The sequence below is a fragment of the Bubalus kerabau genome, chromosome 8 (assembly GCF_029407905.1).
Source record: "Bubalus kerabau isolate K-KA32 ecotype Philippines breed swamp buffalo chromosome 8, PCC_UOA_SB_1v2, whole genome shotgun sequence".
NCBI classification, from domain to species: domain Eukaryota; kingdom Metazoa; phylum Chordata; class Mammalia; order Artiodactyla; family Bovidae; genus Bubalus; species Bubalus kerabau.
This window is the reverse complement of record NC_073631.1, coordinates 90396234-90416022: the sequence shown is the minus strand read 5'-3', so window position 1 is coordinate 90416022 and position 19789 is coordinate 90396234. Positions and strand designations below refer to the sequence as shown.

General features: G+C 40.4%; 1 protein-coding gene across 14 annotated transcripts in view; it reads left to right on the top strand.

The window, feature by feature from the left end:
- CADPS2 (calcium dependent secretion activator 2) overlaps nucleotides 1-19789 on the top strand; it is a 584066-nt gene that overhangs the window by 162568 nt on the left and 401709 nt on the right. For 2 of the 14 annotated variants that reach the window (XM_055590809.1, XM_055590810.1), the window contains exon 3: nucleotides 15785-19659. The exons of the other annotated variants lie outside the window; for them this stretch is intronic. In XM_055590809.1, the coding sequence (XP_055446784.1) occupies nucleotides 15785-16708 (924 nt within the window). In that variant the 3' untranslated portion in view covers nucleotides 16709-19659. Of the gene's footprint in view, nucleotides 1-15784; nucleotides 19660-19789 lie in introns of those variants that run through there. 14 annotated transcript variants of the gene reach the window in all.

Here is a 19789-nt window from a genome sequence, read left to right as displayed (position 1 = left end):
TCCAGAAAAACATCTATTTCTGCTTTATTGACTATGCCAAAGCCTTTGACTGTGTGGATCACAATAACCTGTGGGAAATTCTGAAAGAGATGGGAATACCAGACCACCTGACCTGCCTCTTGAGAAACCTATATGCAGTTCAGGAAGCAACAGTTAGAACTGGACATGGAACAACAGACTGGTTCCAAATAGGAAAAGGAGTACGTCAAGGCTGTATATTGTCACCCTGCTTATTTAACTTATATGCAGAGTACATCATGAGAAACACTGGACTGGAAGAAACACAAGCTGGAATCAAGATTGCCGGGAGAAATATCAAGAACCTCAGATATGCAGATGACACCACCCTTATGGCAGAAAGTGAAGAGGAACTCAAAAGCCTCTTGATAAAAGTGAAAGTGGAGACTGAAAAAGTTGGCTTAAAGCTCAACATTCAGAAAATGAAGATCATGGCATCTGGTCCCATCACTGCATGGGAAATAGATGGGGAAACAGTGTCAGACTTTGTTTTTCTGGGCTCCAAAATCACTGCAGTTGGTGATTGCAGCCATGAAATTAAAAGACACTTACTCCTTGGAAGGAAAGTTATGTCCAACCTAGATAGCATATTCAAAATCAGAGACATTACTTTGCCAACAAAGGTTCATCTAGTCAAGGCTATGGTTTTTCCTGTGGTCATGTATGGATGTGAGAGTTGGACTGTGAAGAAGGCTGAGCAGCGAAGAATTGATGCTTTTGAACTGTGGTGTTGGAGAAGACTCTTGAGAGTCTTGGACTGCAAGGAGATCCAACCAGTCCATTCTGAAGGAGATCAGCCCTGGGTGTTCTTTGGAAGGAATGATGCTAAAGCTGAAACTCCAGTACTTTGGCCACCTCATGTGAAGAGTTGACTCATTGGAAAAGACTCTGATGCTGGGAGGGATTGGGGACAGGAGGAGAAGGGGACGACAGAGGATGAGATGGCTGGATGGCATCACTGACTCGATGGACGTGAGTCTGGGTGAACTCCGGGAGTTGGTGATGGACAGGGAGGCCTGGCGTGCTGCAATTCATGGGGTCACAAAGAGTCGGACACAACTGAGCGACTGAACTGAACTGAATGGGTCTTTGTTTTGCCAGTTAGCTACAAAGTTTCCTTTAGTGGCAAATTTTGTTGATGTATTGAAGGTCAGGTCCAATAAATATGTTTGGAGATTGTCAGTATTTGAACCATTATTTTTGTTCTGGTATGGTGAAGGCATGTGCAAATTCCAAGTAAAGACTAAACTCCATTTGACTTCCTTTGGGCACTAAATGATTATAAATAGACTGTAACTATTACAGGTCAGGTTTTTTGCCTCAAATGAGTTTGCTGCAAACTTTTGGGAAAAAAATAATTCTTAGGGTGTCTCATGTTGAATTGTGTGTAAAAGCCTATGGCCCTTTGTAAAATCTAGGGGAGCCCAATCATATGTTTTTGTTGAAGTTTGTATTAGGACCAGGGCAGACTTTAAGCTTCAACAGTAACTTACTAAGAGCAGAACATGTGCGACTTTTATTTTAGAACTTTGTATTGTGGTTGGTTTTTACAGTCATACAGCTTGCTTGCTTTTTCTCACAGATTGTGTTCATTTTTAAGCCTTAGATGCTGGAGAATTTTGACCACAGCAGATGATCATAGCTGGTTTCGTCCTTGGGAAAGCAACTCTTTTTTTTAGATGCAGGACCAACACTGGACTCCAGATCTTGAAAGGAGCATGAACTCTTTGAATTGCATGTGGGCCATGCAGTTAGCCTTGGTCCACAGGCATGGAAGGACACTGGCATTTTTCTTGGAATAGGTGTGTAGAAAAGTCCCTGATGCTGGATAAGATTGAGAGCAGGAGGAGAAGGGAATGACAGAGGATGAGGTAGTTAGATGGCATCACCAACTCAAGGTGATGAGTTTGAACAACTCAAGGTTTGTTCAAGCATGAGTTTGAACAAACTCCAGGAGATAGTGAAGGACAGGGAGGCCTGCTGTGCTACAGTCCATGGATTCTCAAAGAGTTGGACACGACTTAGCGACTAAACAACAAGGTGTGTGGAAGAGAATCCTTTCATGTCTTCTAGATGTCAGCAGAACAATATTTGCTGCTTTGAAATTTCAGGGAACAGAAATCTTCTGTGACTTATTGAGGAGCCAAACTTGATTCACGGGGCTTGTCCAGAAGTTCAAATCGCCCCCCACCAGTTTGGCTCAGGAGAGAGAAACCTCCAGCAGAAAGTTATGAGGACTGACCAGTCCTAAGTGGCAGTCGGGAGGTAGTCCAGTAACATGTCCTCACTTAAGAGTGGTGTCCAGTCACTAGAGAGAACTCCTGGCTATTCAGCACTGGAGAGATGAAAGGTTAAGAGGTTTGGTATGGGATGGAAGAGAATAAGAACCTCAGATAGAACATAGTAACAGGGGCAGTCACCCTTGTGAGGAAGGAGGTGCAGTCTCATGCCATTTCAGAGAGGATGTGTATAGGTCGGTTCGTCCACCACCCGGACTTGGTAAATTCATAGTGCCACAGTTAGCCTCTGGATGGGGGTGTTTAGGCTCATAGATCATAAATTCAGAACAGTCCTGTGAACGGACTAGCATCTTGGTGAAGCCAAAAGCAAGGCTGTTGGTTTACCTTTTTAAACTTACACTCTTCAGTCTTTGCTATAGTGTTTGCTGAATAGACCATTGTCTGAGAGAACTATTGCTGTCTCAGCCTGGGTGTTCACCAACTTATGAGAAGTGAAAAGACATAAAAATAAAATAGAAATTTTTAGAAAGTAAAGAAACAGAATTACTTCAAGGGTCAGTTATACATCAGTGTCTCTTTTGCTGTCTCGTACACAGGGTTATCATTACCATCTTTCTAAATTCCATATATATGCACTAGTATACTGTATTGGTGTTTTTCTTTCTGGCTTACTTCACTCTGTGATGTACAGAACAGTCTTATGGACTCTGTGGGAGAGGGAGAGGGTGAGAAGATTTGGGAGAATGGCATTGAAACATGTAAAATATCATGTATGAAATGAGTTGCCAGTCCAGGTTCGATGCACGATACTGGATGCTTGGGGCTGGTGCACTGGGATGACCCAGAGGGATGGTATGGGGAGGGAGGAAGGAGGAGGGTTCAGGATGGGGAACACATATATACCTGTGGCGGATTCATTTTGATATTTGGCAAAACTAATACAATTATGTAAAGTTTAAAAATAAAATAAAATTAAAAAAAAAGTCAGTTATATGAGGAGACTTACTGAGACAAATGCTACCAAGATCAGTGGGAAAAAATGTACAAATACAATTAGGAATATAAAATGAAAATTAACTACAGATAGAATAATTTAAAAATTGTAAAATAACTTTCAATAATGCTATGCCGTAGATTAGGAAACTTAAACAATTGACCCAAGAAGAAATAAGAAACCTGAACTGTTATCCATTAAGATAGTGAAGTGATAATCCAGTCTGTACTACCAAAAGAGACTAAGCTCAAATAGTTTTACCAAACCTTCAAGGAAAGTTAACATCTAAGAGTTGTCTCAGAAGTTAGGAAGAGAAAGCTTGTTTGAAGCTAGTATATTTTTGCAAATAACCAAATTTGGAAAATGTAATAAAAAACTAAAGACCAGTCTCATTTTATGTGGGTACATGTGTGTGTTAGTTGCTTAGTTGTGTCTAACTCTTTGCAATCCCAAGGACTGTAGCCTGCCAGGCTCCTCTGTCCATAGCATTCTCCAGTCAAGAATACTGGAGTGGGTTGCCATTCCCTTCTCCAGGGGATCTTTCCGACCCATGGATCAAACCCAAGTCTCCTGCATTGTAGGTGGCTACTTTACTGTCTGAGTCACAGAAAAGCCTGTAGCTGCATGAATCCTTAATAAAATATTAAATTTTAGTGATACACATCAGGATGAAATGTGTTTTATCCTATGAGTGTGTGAATGATTCAGTATTAGAAAAACTTAATATCACCGATCATATTAAGAGGTAAAAGAGAATAATCATATCATTTTATTAATGTAACAAAAATGGCCTCCCTATTCCTTGGGAAACACCAATGTTGAAATTAGGCCAATTAAAAACCCCTGCACTTCCCTGATAGCTCAGCTGGTAAAGAATCCTACTGCAATGTGGGACACCTGGGTTCAATCCCTGGTCTGGGAAGATCCCCTGGAGAAGGGAAAGGCTACTCCAATATCCTGACCTGGATAATTCCATGGACTGACTGTACAGTCCATGGTGTCACAAAGAGTCGGACATGACTGAGTGACTTTCACTTCACTTCACTCCACAGTAGTCTCTAAGTATTCAATGAAAGGAAGAGTTACCCTTTGCTCATTTTAAATCAAAACAAGGTGTGATTAAGCTTAATGAAGAAGGCATATTGAAAACCAGGATAGGCCAAAAGCTGGACTCTTGAACCAAACAGTTGGCTAAGTTGTGAATTCAAATAAAAAGTTCTTGAAGGATATCAAAAATGCTACTCCAGTGTATCACTCATTGTTATGAAGGATGAGAAAGCAAAACAGCCTTGCTGACAGGAGAAAGTGGTCTGGACAGAAGATCAAACTACCCACAACATCCCCTTAAGCCAAAACCTAAGCCAGAAATAGGCACTAACTCTCTTTAATTCAGTGAGGGCTAGGAGAGGTGAGGAAGTTACAGAAGAAGAGGTTGAAGCCAGCAGAGATTGGTTCATGAGGATGAAGGAAAGAAGCCATCTCCCCAGCGGTGCCAGGTGAAAGCAGCCAGTGCTGATGTAGAAGCTATGGCAGACCATTCGTTATCCTAGATAGAGACCAAAAGTCTCTCTCAGACAATGAAGGTGGCTACACGAAACAACAAATGTTCAACATAGTACAACAGCCTTATGTCAGAATGTGATGCTATCTAGGACTTTCATAGCTAGAGAGGAGAAGTCAGTGCCTAGATTCAGAGAACTGGCTGGATCTCTTGTTAGGACTAATGCAGCTGGTGACTTTCAGTTGAAGCTCATGTTCATTTACCATTCTGAAAATCCCTGGTCCTTAAGAATTATGCTAAATCTACTTTACTTGTGCTCCGTAAATGGAATGACAAAGCCTCAATGACAGCACATGTGTTTACAACATGGTTTACTGAATATTTTAAGCCTAATGTTGAGACCTACTGCTCAGAAAATTCCTTTCAAGATGCTAACTGCTCATTGATAGTGCATCTGATCACCCAGGAGCTTTAAGGATATACTACAAAATGTTTTCACACTTGCTAACACAACATCCGTTCTTCAGTCCATGGATAAGAGAGATGGAGAAAAATCAAGTTAAAAACTTATATCATGTATCAACAACTCAAAAGTTGTAGAGAAGAAAGGAATGGTGAATTCCATCTCCTCTTTATATACTTACAGGTTAAGAGGTTGTCACATGTATTTTTGGATAGACTGTATGACTTTTCCTCTTGAGTTATATGAAATCAGTCATATAGTTTTCCTGCCTGTATAACCTGTTAGTATAATCTGTATCAAATGGAAAAAATCATGCCAGGAGAGCTAATCAAATTCTTGTTTTGATCTTGTTTTTATGGGAGGTTTGTGGGTGTGAAGGAACAAAAGCTATTTTTCTGAAGTTGGCATATACATTAAGATGATGATAATCATAATCCAGCTATATTTGCATGTATCCTTTATGAGTCATGAAACACTTTCTGTAATGGGCAATCACTTATTAGTTGTTTAGCTGGAGATATTAACATGCACAAAAATTGATCAGCAGTTATATATGTTATATATGGAAAAAATGATACTGAATATTTTATGTCCATAGAGACTTATTAGAATTAAAGGATTGTGAAAATCCCTTAAAGACCCTATCATTCTTATCTCATAAAATAAGTGAATTAAGACTATAAGGTAAAGATGGTGATAGTGGTGGTAACACATATTGGACTGTATGTTGAACTGAGCAGTGTTCTAAATGCTTTAGATACTGTACATTTTTTTCATTTAATCCTCATAAGAGTTCTAAAAGGTGGGTGCTGCTTCTTTCCCTATTTGACAAGTAAAGAAGCCAGGGCACATAATTTCAAGTAATCTGTTCAATGCTGCAGAACTAGTATAAGCACAGGATTCAAACCTGGGAAGCTTGGCTTCAGAATTAACTAAACCTGTGTAATTAACTAAACCTGAAGCTTCCCGCATAGCTCAGTCAGTAAAGAATCTGCCTGCAGTGCAGGAGACCCGGGTTTGATTCCTGGGTCGGGAAGATCCCCTAGAGAAGGACATGGCAACCCACTCCAGTTTTGTTGCCTGGAGAATCCCATGGACTGAGGAGCCTGGCAGGCTACAGTCCATGGGGTCACAAGAGTCAGATACAACTTAGTAACTAAACCACCACATGTGAAATGTAACAATTCCTATTCGTGTTAAAACTAATGAGAACTATCTAATACTATGAAATGTGATATGAAACAAAGACTTGTTCTTAAATATAAAAATGTCACAGCTCCATGAGCTTCATGAACCCGAGTCAAAGAAGCTTTGTGATCAGATGTGCCATTTGGGCTGCTTTATCATCAACTGCATGAAACACACTAGAGAATGTGGTACCTTAGCATAGGGTATTTGGCTGTGTGTGAATACACTGCTCTATCGGTGGGCAGGATTTTTCCTATCATACCTCTCTGCCACTTAGTTTACATTACTTATTTGTCACATCAGAGTTCTTGAGTGAGGTACAACCTTGACTTCATCTTTGAATTCCTGGATACACAGAAACAATTGATTCATGAATATATTAAAAAAAAAAAGTTGTTTTTTTCCCTCCACGCAGTGCAGCATGTGGGATCTGGGTACCCTAACATCCTCCAGTGGAAGTGCTGAGTCCTAACCACTGGACCACCAGGAAATTCCCCAAAATGGGGTTTTTTTTTAATCACTCCTCTGGTACCCAGAACTGTGCACATAAGTCAGTTCTTGATAAATATTTGCATGAATGAATGAAAGAATAATGTAGATATTGAGTAGATGGTTCTTGGATTGTCCTCCTGGAGCATATGTGAAGAACAGGCAGTGCCAAGCTCTTATGCCAGAGAATCACTTTTACTATGAAAAATCAGATCAGTACTTGATTTTATACAAATCAGTGTGCTAGGCTCTGAAGGAAGACAAACAAATATAATAAAATCCTACCCTCAAAGAACTTAGAATTGAGAATCAAAAAGCCTTTATTAGAGGTAAGAGTTAATGTTTTCAACACCTGCATAAAAATATACCCATATAGTATATAATTTCCTAAGAAAGGATGTAGAAAATGAAGAAAATACTATTTATTTCTTTAAAATGTAGCTAGCACTTATTTTTACTTTAAAAGGTACATATATTATATATCCTGGTAACCATAAATGCAAAACTTTTTAATGATAAAAAGCCAGAGACAGTTCAGAGTAGACAGAATATAATTTGTATTGGGTTAGGTGGTTTCTCGGAGAAGGCAATGGCACCCCACTCCAGTACTTTGCTTGGAAAATCCCATGGATGGAGGAGCCTGGTAGGCTGCTAAGTGTTGGACATGACTGAGCGACTTCACTTTCACTTTTCACTTTCATGCATTGAAGAAGGAAATGGCAACCCACTCCAGTGTTTCTTGCCTGGAGAATCCCAGGGACGGGGGAGCCTGGTGGCTGCCGTCTATGGGGTCACACAGAGTCGGACATGACTGAAGTGACTTAGCAGCAGTAGCAGGTGGTTTCTGGGTTTGCAGGATCTGAGTGTGTCTTGAGCTGGGAAGAGAAGGTCTATGGGTTGTTGAGATAGACAGTTGCACTTAGAAACTTTTTGCTTTAACTGTTACTGCTAATATGATAATAGGGCCTTCTTTGAAGTACCAAAATGAACAAAATCTGGTACTTTTCTTTAGATAATATCTATTTGGCTTACAACCTGATACATATTTATATAAGTATATATGTGTGTGTGTATATATCTTGATATACAAAAGATAATTAAAGGAGCATTTAAAAATTTGTAGGGTCAAGTTGCTTATATATTAGAAATAGTTGTTACTTTATGGCTGTATATTACTCCCTTTTTGTATCATTTTTTCAGATTCAGAGATGTGGATGGAATTTATTCTTGACTTTTGGAGAGAAAATGTGAGACAGATGGCCTCTGATCCTGCGATATTAAATAAACCTTTTTCTGGACAACAGTTGTCAAAGTAATTCCTAGCGGAGGGAAGACATGTCAAATCATTGCCTGTTCTATTTTTTTTTTTAATGGATGACTGTATAATACAGAGGTTGCCAAAAGCTGCTGATAAGTCTTAATGTTTTGAAGAATAAGTGCTTGAAAAATCAAACATTTGTTGGGTACCTTGAGCAAATTGCACTGTGTTGGTGTTGGGACAAGGTGGGGAAACAGAGTTTAGAGAAGTAAGAGGACACTGCCCCTCTCGAGACATTCTACATCCAAAGTATAGCCAACATAAAGCGTCCAACTACACTATGTAACATATAGCAAAATTAAATGAATGTCAAGTAGGTGCAGAAAGAATATGCTTAGTCTCTCAGTCATGTCTGACTCTTTGTGACCCCACGGACTGTAGCCCACCAGGTTCCTCTGTCCATGGGGACTCTCCAGGCAAGAATACTAGAGTGGGTCGCCATGCCCTCCTCCAGGAGATTTTCCCAACCCAGGCATCGAACCCAGGTCTCCTACATTGCAGGTGGATGCTTTACTGTCTGAGCCACCAGGGAGGCCCAAGAATAGTGGAGTGGGTAGCTTATCCCTTCTCTAGGGGAACTTCCAGACCCAGGAATTGAACCGGGGTCTCCTGCATTGCAGGAGGATTCTTTACCAGCTGAGCTACCTGGGAAACCCACAGAAAGAATAGGAGCAGGATATTTCAACTGGAGTGACTGCAAAAAAGATGGGGATCATTGGTTTTGTTTTAACATTGATTGATTCATTCATTTTGGCTGTGTTGGGTCTCAGTTGCAGCATGTGGGTTCTTCATTGTGGCGTGTGGGATCTTTAATTACAGTACATGGACACCCTAGTTCTGACATGCAGACTTGAGAGCGCCGGCTTAGTAGGTGAAGCTCATGGGCTTAGTTGCTCCGAAGCTTGTGGGATCTTAGTTCCCTGACCAGGGATCGAACCTATGTTCCCTGCATTTCAAGGAGGATTCTTAACCTCTGGACCACCAGAGAAGTCCCTGGGGTCAGTCTTGAAGGATGACAGAATGTTCCTAGGTAGAAAACAGGAAAGAGCCTTCATCAAATGGGGAATGGGGAGAGGACCCTTTTATTGAACTCCCACCATGCTAGCAGTGTGCTTGGTGAATTACAAAGAGATGTGAAATGGATCATCTGATACTCAGCATGGCCAGGAAGGCAAGTATTACTCCCCCATCTTACACACAAGACAGCCAAGTCTCAGGGTGACTTAGCTTACACAGCTAGCACATGGCAAAGACAGGGTTTCGTGGCGGATCTGTTTCACGTAGCCTTGTGCTTTAGTACCGTTTCTGCTAGTGTGATGACTCTATTGCTGTTTTTATTCTTCTCTGCTGTCTCCCAGGAGGGATTAAATTCCCTAATAAATAAGTAAGGGTTTGTGACCTGTGAATTGGAAAAACTTAAGGGATCTAAGGGGGAAAATCCTCTTAAACACCACTGCCTTGCTATTTCTGACTGCTGAGAGCTCACTCTGAGTTAACCGCACTCCGGGGAACTGGTCTTAGAAAGACAAAGCTTATACAGGCCTTTGATGACCGATAGCAGCCTAAGAAGGTCTCCAGTCTTCTTCATGGTTTTAGGGCAACTTTGAAACAACAGAGCTCCAAAAGCAGGCTCCTCATCCTCAGTGATTCTTAACTATAGGAGCAAAATTGTCCGTTAATAGAACAGGGAAAGTTCTTGTGGTTATTAAAAAGATTCTGTACCCGCCCCCTACCCTGCTTTGAGTATATTGCCTCTTCTCCACCCCTTGGAACAAAAATTGAGTCTAAATGATTGAGTTAATATTAAAATGTATTTTTTCCCCTAGGCTCAGAGAAAGATAACAGTATCACCAATTACTGTCCTTAATCTTGTTCTTAAGGATGTTCAGCTCCTTTTTCTGCCCTCTTAATGCACAGGCTGTGGTGTGAGGCTTTTCCCCCAACTACTTTCCAAACTACTAGTAATGTGTTTCTCTTTGTTGATTGTCATTCTGTCCTCTAACTTAGTAGATTGACTGAGAAATAAAAGTTGTTCTCAATTTGGTGTTCAAATGTTTTAATTCAGAATGTGGAAGAAAGTATAATTTATGTAGGTTGATTTCTGCCTGTTAAAGTATAAATGAATTTGGTTATATTCCAAATGCTCATTTATCTTAGCACTCAGATATGGCTATAAGAAATTCTGTTTTATGAGTGTTCAATCTGGAGAAGAATTAAAGGTTAACCACATTATGTGTATTTAACTATTCTGTTGCTTGAACTAAATGATCACCCTTACGAAGATAAAATTAACTGGATCAGCCTTATTGTGTGAGTAATATTACAGGTTAGAATCTGGAGGATAAGACATTGGCAATTTAATTAACCTTCATTGAGAACCTATGATATGCCAGAAGCTGAGTATTGAAAAAAATGGGAGTAAGATTTAGTCCCATACCATGAGATTAATAGAGAAGAGCATTTTGTAGAGGGAAGTATATCAGTTGCTATCTAAAAGCTCAATGTAAGGGCAGTGATTTTTTTCATTTTTAATTGGAGAATTACTGCTTTGCAATTTTGGTTTCTGCCATACAACAGTGTGAATCAGTATACATGTGTCCCCTCCTTGAACCTCCCTCCCCTCCCCACCGTCTCCTCATCACAGAGCGCCAGGTGGAGCTCCCTGTGTTATACGGCAGCTTCCCACTAGCTGTCTGTTTCACACATGGTCATTTTTCCATCAGTGCTTGCGCTCTGAATTCATCCCACCCTCTCCTTCTCCCGGTGTGTCCACAACTCTGTTCTCTATGTCTGCATCTCTGTTCAAGGGCAGTGTTTTTTTATAAACTACTTTTTAAAAGGTCAGTGTCTGTCACTGCTCAGGAGTCTAGATGGGCTCAGCAAGTGGTCTCAGCTGGATTCAGTCGTATTTGTGCCATCACCTCAGCATTAGGGAGACATCTCTGCTCATCGTGGGTGTTCGCACATATTTGTCCATCTGTGGGTTACCTAGGTCGCCTCAGCTGGTACACTTGTGCCCTCCTCTATCAGGCTAGCCTTCTGTGCTAGAGGATAGCAGGATTTCAAGAGGGAAGGGAGGGAGCGCAAAGCCTTTGAGGCTTAGGCTTGGAACTGGCACATCATCACATCTGTGCCAGTCTGTTCACCAATTTGAGTCGCCAATCTATCCAGCTTCAAGAGGTGTAGAAATAAATTCCACCTCCTGATGAAGGACCTGGCAAGTAACATTGCAAAGGCATCATCAGGAGGGAAGTACTTAGGCCCATTTTGTAATTAGTGTTCCTACTGTAGGTACAGTTTCATAAAAGGAACAAAAAGTCTGTCTAACGTCTCCATAAAATGAGTGCTGCAATAGGAGCCCAGGAACCTGTAAGCCCTGTGAGTTGAAGAAGCATACATTTCAGGCTGATAATAGTGGAAAATGAGGTTGAATTGAAGGAGAGAGGACCAGACTGGAGAAGTGTCTGTTGAAGTTTCTAGAAGCTTGGATGTTATCCTTTGGATACACAGAACCATCCAAGGTTTTAGACAAATAGGAATGCCATCGTGAACTTCATTACTTTTTTTGATAGGTTGCTCTGGCAACAGAATGAATTCAAGGTGAGCAAAATATTGCTGGAGATTAGATGCTGTTGCCAAATTCTAGACTGTGGAATGATGACGATGAAGCCAGTGAACAGTACTCACTCACATGTGGTAAAGCTGACCATGTTGATCATTCTTTCAAACAAACTCTTTTGACGCAGGTGCTGTGTTAGGTGTTTGAGAAACGCTAGTGAGAATCCCCTTTAATGTTATAAAGGCTTCTTGGAGCTATGGGCTCCTGGAAGCTCTTAGACAAGTTACCCCTTTCTCATGCATCTCACTGTTAGGAGTGCAGATAATTGAGAATAGTGATCCTGGCTTACATAGTGAAGAAGTGATGGCTAGTGAGATGGTAATTTAAAATGTCTGTTTTGGCTGTTCTTTCTTATATATTTAGTTACCAGAGCTTTTAGTGATATTGAAAATTATTATATTGTTTAATATAAAGAATACTGAATGAGGCGTTTCTGTTGTTCAGTCACCAAGTTGTGTTTGATTTTTGTGACTCCATGGACTGCAGCATGCCAGGCTTCTCTGTCCCTCACCATCTCCTGGAGTTTGCCCAAGTTTCCAGTGAGTGAGGAGTAGGAGTAAATTTTGTAACTTTCACACATCTGTATCTGCCCCCTAGTATAGTGTGTGACTGTCAATGTAATTCAAAAGCTCATATATTAGTTTTTAAATTTACCGTATTCCATTTTAGCATATTCAGAGCTCTTTCCTGTGTTCAGAAATAAGTAGAAAATGTATTTGTATGTGAAAAAAATTTTGTTGCATGTGTCTGAGAGAATATGTGGCAGTAGTGATTAATTTATGGGAGAAATTTTGAAAAAAATGTAAGGATTTACCAATTTGCAATCAAATGTAATAACATCTTAAAATAATTTACTGTTAGAATTCTTTAGAAATAAAGATACCTCTTTCAGAAAGTATTTATCATTAGCCTTACTCACTTTTTCTTGTTCTTAGTCTACTTAGAATCAGTATTCTGTTCCTGCTAAATCCCATTATGATGCATTTAATTACTCACAGAAACCCTGCTGCTGCTGCTGTTAAGTCGCTTCAGTTATGTCCGACTCTGTGCGACCCCATAGACGGCAGCCCACCAGGCTCCCCCGTCCCTGGGATTCTCCAGGCAAGAACACTGGAGTGGGTTGCCATTTCCTTCTCCAATGCGTGAAAGTGAAGTTGCTCAGTCGTGTCCGACTCTTAGCGACCCCATGGACTGCAGCCTACCAGGCTCCTCCGTCCCTGGGATTCTCCAGGCAAGAGTACTGGAGTAGGGTGCCATTGCCTTCTTCGACAGAAACCCTATCCAGTTGTTATTCTTGAGATTAAAATCAAATCCAGTGTGTTTTGTGGATTCCTAGAGATCTCTGATAATACTTGGATAAAGCAACTTGTGAGGTAGTTTATTGAAGCTTTTTCAGTATCCTCTGCATTTAGAGATACATCCACACAGTATTGCCCAGATAGTATTTAGCTATTTTTCTTATCAAAGTTGAGATTTCTGGATGTTTGATCATTCTTGACAGGTTGATGAATAGTGGAGGGATAGAGATCAGGTGATTTCTCTCCATCAGGTTAATGAAAATTATAAACTTCTTGAACTTATTTGGAACCTAGAAATTAGGACATATACATGCATGTACCTAATTGGTGTACAACTCTCTTCTTCCACCTAGATGATGACCCTCTGAGAACAATGGTGCTGTGTCCCTGGTGACATAGGCTCTGGCTCACATCAGTACCTTGTGTATAGTGAATAATACATTTATCATGGTTAGTGGTTATATAGGTATAATTCCGCTGGGTAAATCTCAGGAACTTTGTTTAGCTACTCACCTTCCAGTTGGTACCCGTTCCCTTTGGTGGCAGGACACTGACTGACTTTATGTTCCTTCCTGCCATGTGCTCAATCAGGGAAGGGATTTTCCATAGCAGGATAAATCATGGTTAACCTGAGCCAAACATGATAATTCTACCCTGGTTACCAGTGGGTCCATTCAGTGTGGGTTTGCTAAAGCACTGCTACCCAAGGAGACATTGAAGGAAGTTTAGTTAGGTTTCTGGAAAATAAAATTGCCTTGCTCTTCTATGGAGAGATGTGAGAACAGTCTCTTTGTGCCTCTGAATGTGATCTGTCATTCTTCCCATTGAAACCTGGAACAACAGTAGCTGGCCTGGGGGATAATGAAATGAGCCTGTAGATGAGAAAAATCAACTTACTATACTTAGACGTAGGGTGGCAACATGGAAGGGCAGGCAGGGATATTTGGAGCATGGAATGAGCCCACCTTTGTGTATTTCAGTCTCCTTTGGTTGAACTTTGCAGGCAGGCTAATGAAAGCCTCTTTAATTCTTGGATGTTAAAAAGATAGAAAGGTTAGATATTGAATAAATGGTCTAATAGTCAGAAATTAACATTAGTCATCTGTTTTCCTCTCCTCCCCCCACCCCCACTGCCCAACTTCCCTTCTGTCGTGTTCAGACATCCTGGCCCCAGGATAGAAGACCCCTGGACCTGGTCCTGATAAAATGGATGCAGTTTTGTATCAGGCTTCATAGGATCATAGGCATTTGTGCAAGTGTCCGCTGTTTCAATCTCAAAGAGATCAGGGGAGGGAGACAGGTTGGGGACTCCTCCTTATTGGATGTATTGCCAATTATAAACTTCATGATAAGAGCTCGGACCTGATTTCTCAGGGACAGGTGAATTTGGGGATGAGTTCTCCCTCCCAAGGCTGTTATTGACATTTTGGGTCAGGTAATTACTTCCTGCTCAGGGCTGTTTTGTGGCTTGTAGAATATCCAGCAGTATCCCCGTCCTCTACGCACTGGATGCAGTAGTACTCTCACACTGTGACAATCGAGAGTGTCTCCAGAAACAGCCAAATATTTCTTGGGAGACAAAATTATCCCCCACTTGAGAACTGCTATGTTGGGGGTAAAAAATTGTTTCTTACCAGTGCGTTTGTCTTAAGAGAGGGGGGACGTTCTGGCTGCCATTGCCTAAGCAGTTCATCATACAATGAGAAAGAGACAATGAATTATTAATACTAAGTTTTTCAAATTGGTCTTTTCAACCATATGATGAGCCTTTAGATTTGAGATGTCTTGAGCTAAAATATAGCTACCGCTTAAATTCCTTCAGCTTTCAAGATCAGCAACTGATCTTTAGCAAGCTAAATTGCATTGTTTTTAAAATCCTGTCTTCAGTTGTTAAATAATTGCATGTTTAACAGCCTCTGATATGATGATAACTGTCTTCTTGATAAGGCTTTATTTTGTCAGTGTTAATAAATGTCAGTTTACATCCCCCAGCAGCAGCAGCAGCAGCATATTGAATCTTTAGGCCTGGGATGAGCATTTAATGTTGCAAGACAGAGGGAATGATTTGTTTCTGCTTCCCACGGACTGACTGGCATATTGGGTAGCATAAAACCATACCTGAGAACTGATGACTGGCCAGAAACATACAGTCATATATGAATGATTTCTATTTTGCCTCACAGATGGGAAAACAATGAGCAAAAAGTGTTTAGACAGCTTTCAGTCTCTCCAGAACTAGGAAAGAAACTCAGGTATTTAAAAAATTATCTGTTTTTTGCTTTAGAGTTTATTCATATTAGCATATGTCATGAGTCATGGCTGCCTAGCTTTTTGGCCAATAGGATTTCAGTATGCAGTGCATTCATATAAACTCTTGGATTGGCTTAACTGGTTCTGATGTCACAATTTCCCCCATTAGGAAGTCACAGTTTTCTTGAAATCACATTGTGCTAATAACAAATCCTGTTATTCTGTTTCATTATGAGAAAGATAATCTACCAAAAATAAAAATGCTGGAAGGAGCAAGATATCTTTGATCCATGCAGACCTTTTCCAGTCCTGTACTTTAATTATCTCCTACCAACCCTTGAAGCTAACTTCCTAACTTTCTTCCACAACGGATGCTGTTGTGTTTTTCACATTTGTCTGTTAATAGGCAAATGAAGGAATGAGCCTACTTAAAATTACTTCTTCAGCTCACAGTTCTGCTTCATCTCGACTGTGGAGGCTTGGCATCTTTCTACTACTAAGCCTTCCTGACTCAAAAGGAAAAGCCATTTGGACAGCCCACCTGAATATAACATTTCAGGTAGGAAGTCGCCTCATATCAGAATTGGGAGAGAGTGGAGTGTTCGGGAATCATTCTCCTCTGGAAAGGGTGTCTGGTGTGGTGGTACTTCCCGAAGGATGGAATCAGAATGCTTGTAACCCTATGACAAACTTCAGCAGGCCTGGGCAAGCAGACCCTTGGCTGGCCCTCATTGAACGGGGTGGCTGTACCTTCACACGCAAAATCAACGTGGCCGCAGAGAAGGGAGCAAATGGGGTGATCATCTATAACTACCCAGGTACAGGCAACAAGGTATTCCCCATGTCTCACCAGGGAACAGAAAATATAGTTGCTGTGATGATAGGCAACCTGAAAGGCATGGAACTGTTGCACTTGATTCAGAAAGGAGTCTATGTGAAGATCATCATTGAAGTGGGGAGAATGCACATGCCCTGGCTGAGCCATTACGTCATGTCTCTATTCACCTTCCTGACCGCCACCGTGGCATACCTGTTCCTGTACTGTGCCTGGAGACCTCGAGGGCCCAATTTTTCCACCAGGAGGCAAAGGCAGCTGAAGGCAGATGTGAGGAAAGCCATTGGGAAGCTTCAACTGCGAGTGCTCCAAGAAGGGGACAAGGAGCTAGAGCCAGATGAAGACAATTGTGTTGTTTGCTTTGACATTTACAAGCCTCAAGATGTAGTACGTATTTTAACTTGCAAGCATATTTTCCACAAGGCATGCATCGACCCTTGGCTTTTAACCCATAGGACATGCCCCATGTGCAAGTGTGACATTCTGCAAACTTAAGAAACCCAGGGGATCTCCTGAAGACGTAACTGAGTCTTTCCAGTGATTAAAGTTAAGATGAATTCTCTTTTAGCACTTTATGTAGAGAGAAAATTCAACTGCAACTTCTCTACACAAGTACTAAAGAGGGTGAAATTTGGTTTTAAAAATAAAACTCCGTATCATGTCCAGCTATTTGAACTTGTTTTTCTAATGTTTTGTTATACATTTTTGTCCTTATCTAAGTAAGGGCTTTAGTATACGTTAAGCCTTGATTTTCAAATTACAATGATTGTGATATTGATGCCATGGAGAATTAGTCATAATATTTTAAAGTTTCTTTATACTAATTTTTTTCTTTTTTTTTTTAATTTTATTTTATTTTTAGACTTTACATAACTGTATTAGTTTTGCCAAATATCAAAATGAATCCGCCACAGGTATACATGTGTTCCCCATCCTGAACCCTCCTCCCTCCTCCCTCCCCATTCCATCCCTCTGGGTCGTCCCAGTGCACCAGCCCCAAGCATCCAGTATCATGCATCGAACCTGGACTGGCAACTCGTTTCATACATGATATTTTACATGTTTCAATGCCATTCTCCCAAATCTTCCCACCCTCTCCCTCTCCCACAGAGTCCATAAGACTGTTCTATACATCAGTGTCTCTTTCGCTATACTAATTTTTATACTTTGCTTCCATATGTTTAATATTTGGTATCTAATAATACTTCTGTTCAGTAAACTTAATTAAAGGCTGAGATCTTGATTTAATTTTTCACAGTTAATTTTATTAATACCCAGGAAATCTGGTTGCCAAATCTACTGACTGGGAAGGAAATGTGTTCTGAATAATTATTTTAGATGCCAGCACTTTTGGTTATATATCTAAAAATATTTTAAATTATTATAAGCCTCATTTAGGGCAGCATTATATATTTTAAAAAATGTATCTTTGTTTGCCAGACCCCTTTAAACCCTAGCATAATGTATCAACTATGGTTGTAGGTTTTCCTTCTAGAATTGACTCTAGGAAATACTAAATGGGACTGAGCGACTTACTTTCACTTTTCACTTTCATGCATTGGAGAAGGAAATGGCAACCCACTCCAGTGTTCTTGGCTGGGGAATCCCAGGGACGGGGGAGCCTGGTGGCTGCTGTCTCTGGGGTCGCCCAGAGTCGGACACGACTGAAGTGACTTAGCAGCAGCAGTATGTCTTTATTTGGGACATTTTGAAAACATAGACCTAAAACAGAAGTAAAATTTTATTCAGTTGCTTTTCAAAATTGTATCTCTTACCTTTTTTTTTTTCTTCTGATAGATATCTGTGTAATGATAAGAGGCCTACAGATGTGGGTTTTGTTGCTTTGATTAAAATCTCTGGATAATATGCAAAAGCATTGATGTCCAACTCAAGTGGCACTTTGTGAGTGAACACACTGTGTACCTCACTGTCTGTTTTGAAGAGTGGGTGTGTGGAAATCAGATTAACGGCCTTTGGGATAGACCACTGTGAGCTGAAGGTGTCACATCAGTGTTTTTCTTTTAATGCTACTTTTTGATGGGCCCATAAGAAATCTTTTCTCCTTTGTCTTTCCTATTTCAGGTTGTCATGTTGCTAATTGATATTTTATAAGAATACACTAGGAGAAGGCAATGGCACCCCACTCCAGTACTCTGGCCTGGAAAATCCCATGGATGGAGGAGCCTGGTAGGCTGCAGTCCATGGGGTCGCTAGAGTCAGACACGACTGAGCGACTTCACTTTCACTTTTCACTTTCATGCATTGGAGAAGGAAATGGCAACCCACTCCAGTGTTCTTGCCTGGAGAATCCCAGGGACGGGGGAGCCCGGTGGGCTGCCGTCTATGGGGTCACACAGAGTTGAACACGACTGAAGTGACTTAGCAGCAGCAGCAGCTTCTGTAGTTCTGGCAAGACGGAACCTGAAGTATCTGTTAGTACCCTATGCATAGAGGTCAGAGACATTTATGTACAAGGTTAAAATTCTTGGCTTTGGCTTCCTAGCTGGTGAATAAGAACCACTGAGCAATTCTCCCAAGAAAGTGTATGGCAGTACCAGTGAGTGCCCATGCCTGTTAGTTCACATGTCATTCTTTTGGCTTTGAAGTTATATTGTGCTCTTGGCCTCAGTGTAGCAAAAATACAGGCAGAACTAACAGTGTATGTGGGGTCTTCCACCAAGGATGTTTGCTGATTTAGGCAAACATTTTGTTAAAAGATTTGATGACCTTTAACAGTCACTGATGTCAGAGGTTAAATTTGAGGACCTCAAAGTTTGTCTTTCTAAAATCTATAGCTACATTTTTGTTCAGAGTAAACTGTGGTAAACCAATATTGCTCTATTTAATCTTTTCCCCTACACTTGTCCTCCTCTTTCCTCAAAATATTGTTAAGCTACTAACAGATGTCAAGGTCTGCAGAGAAATGACATTGGTCTTTTCTGTCTTTAGTGCTGCCAAAAGTGAGGGTAGTGAGGCTGAAGAAATTGAATGGGATACCCTGCTTTTAAAAATTAAAACCAAATGGATCCAACAAACTTCTGAGCAAGGTTTGTTAAATAAAGTTCAAAATTTTACATGCTAGATTAAAATTATATATTGTATGGTGAAAACGTGAGTTAAAAACAGTGTTATTCACCACTTCTACTCATATCTGGTCATAGTGCTAATTTTTAATTAACATTCATGGTTAAAACTTGGCGTTTTGTAACAGATATTTACTTCACTGATTGTGAAGGAAAGTGTTAATTGTATGGCTTTTCTTGCATATGTATTCAGGTTTTAAAATTCATGCATTAAATAATTTTTATATTTTTTATTTTAATGTGATACCTGGTATCATAACATGTAACTCAAGGGCTGAATCTGTCCGGTAACATTGAAATTACCCATAGCAACATTCAAGGCATTCAACCAATAAATATACAGCATGCTGTAAGCTCTTACCTAATTGGCTGTGTTGTCTTTTATGTCATAATCATATCACCCAACAGTAAACAGTATCTAGAGTTACAGTAGTGAGACTGGGATTTTTTTTTTCAATCTAAAGTTTTCCTCTTTCTCTCTCTCAAAAAAAAA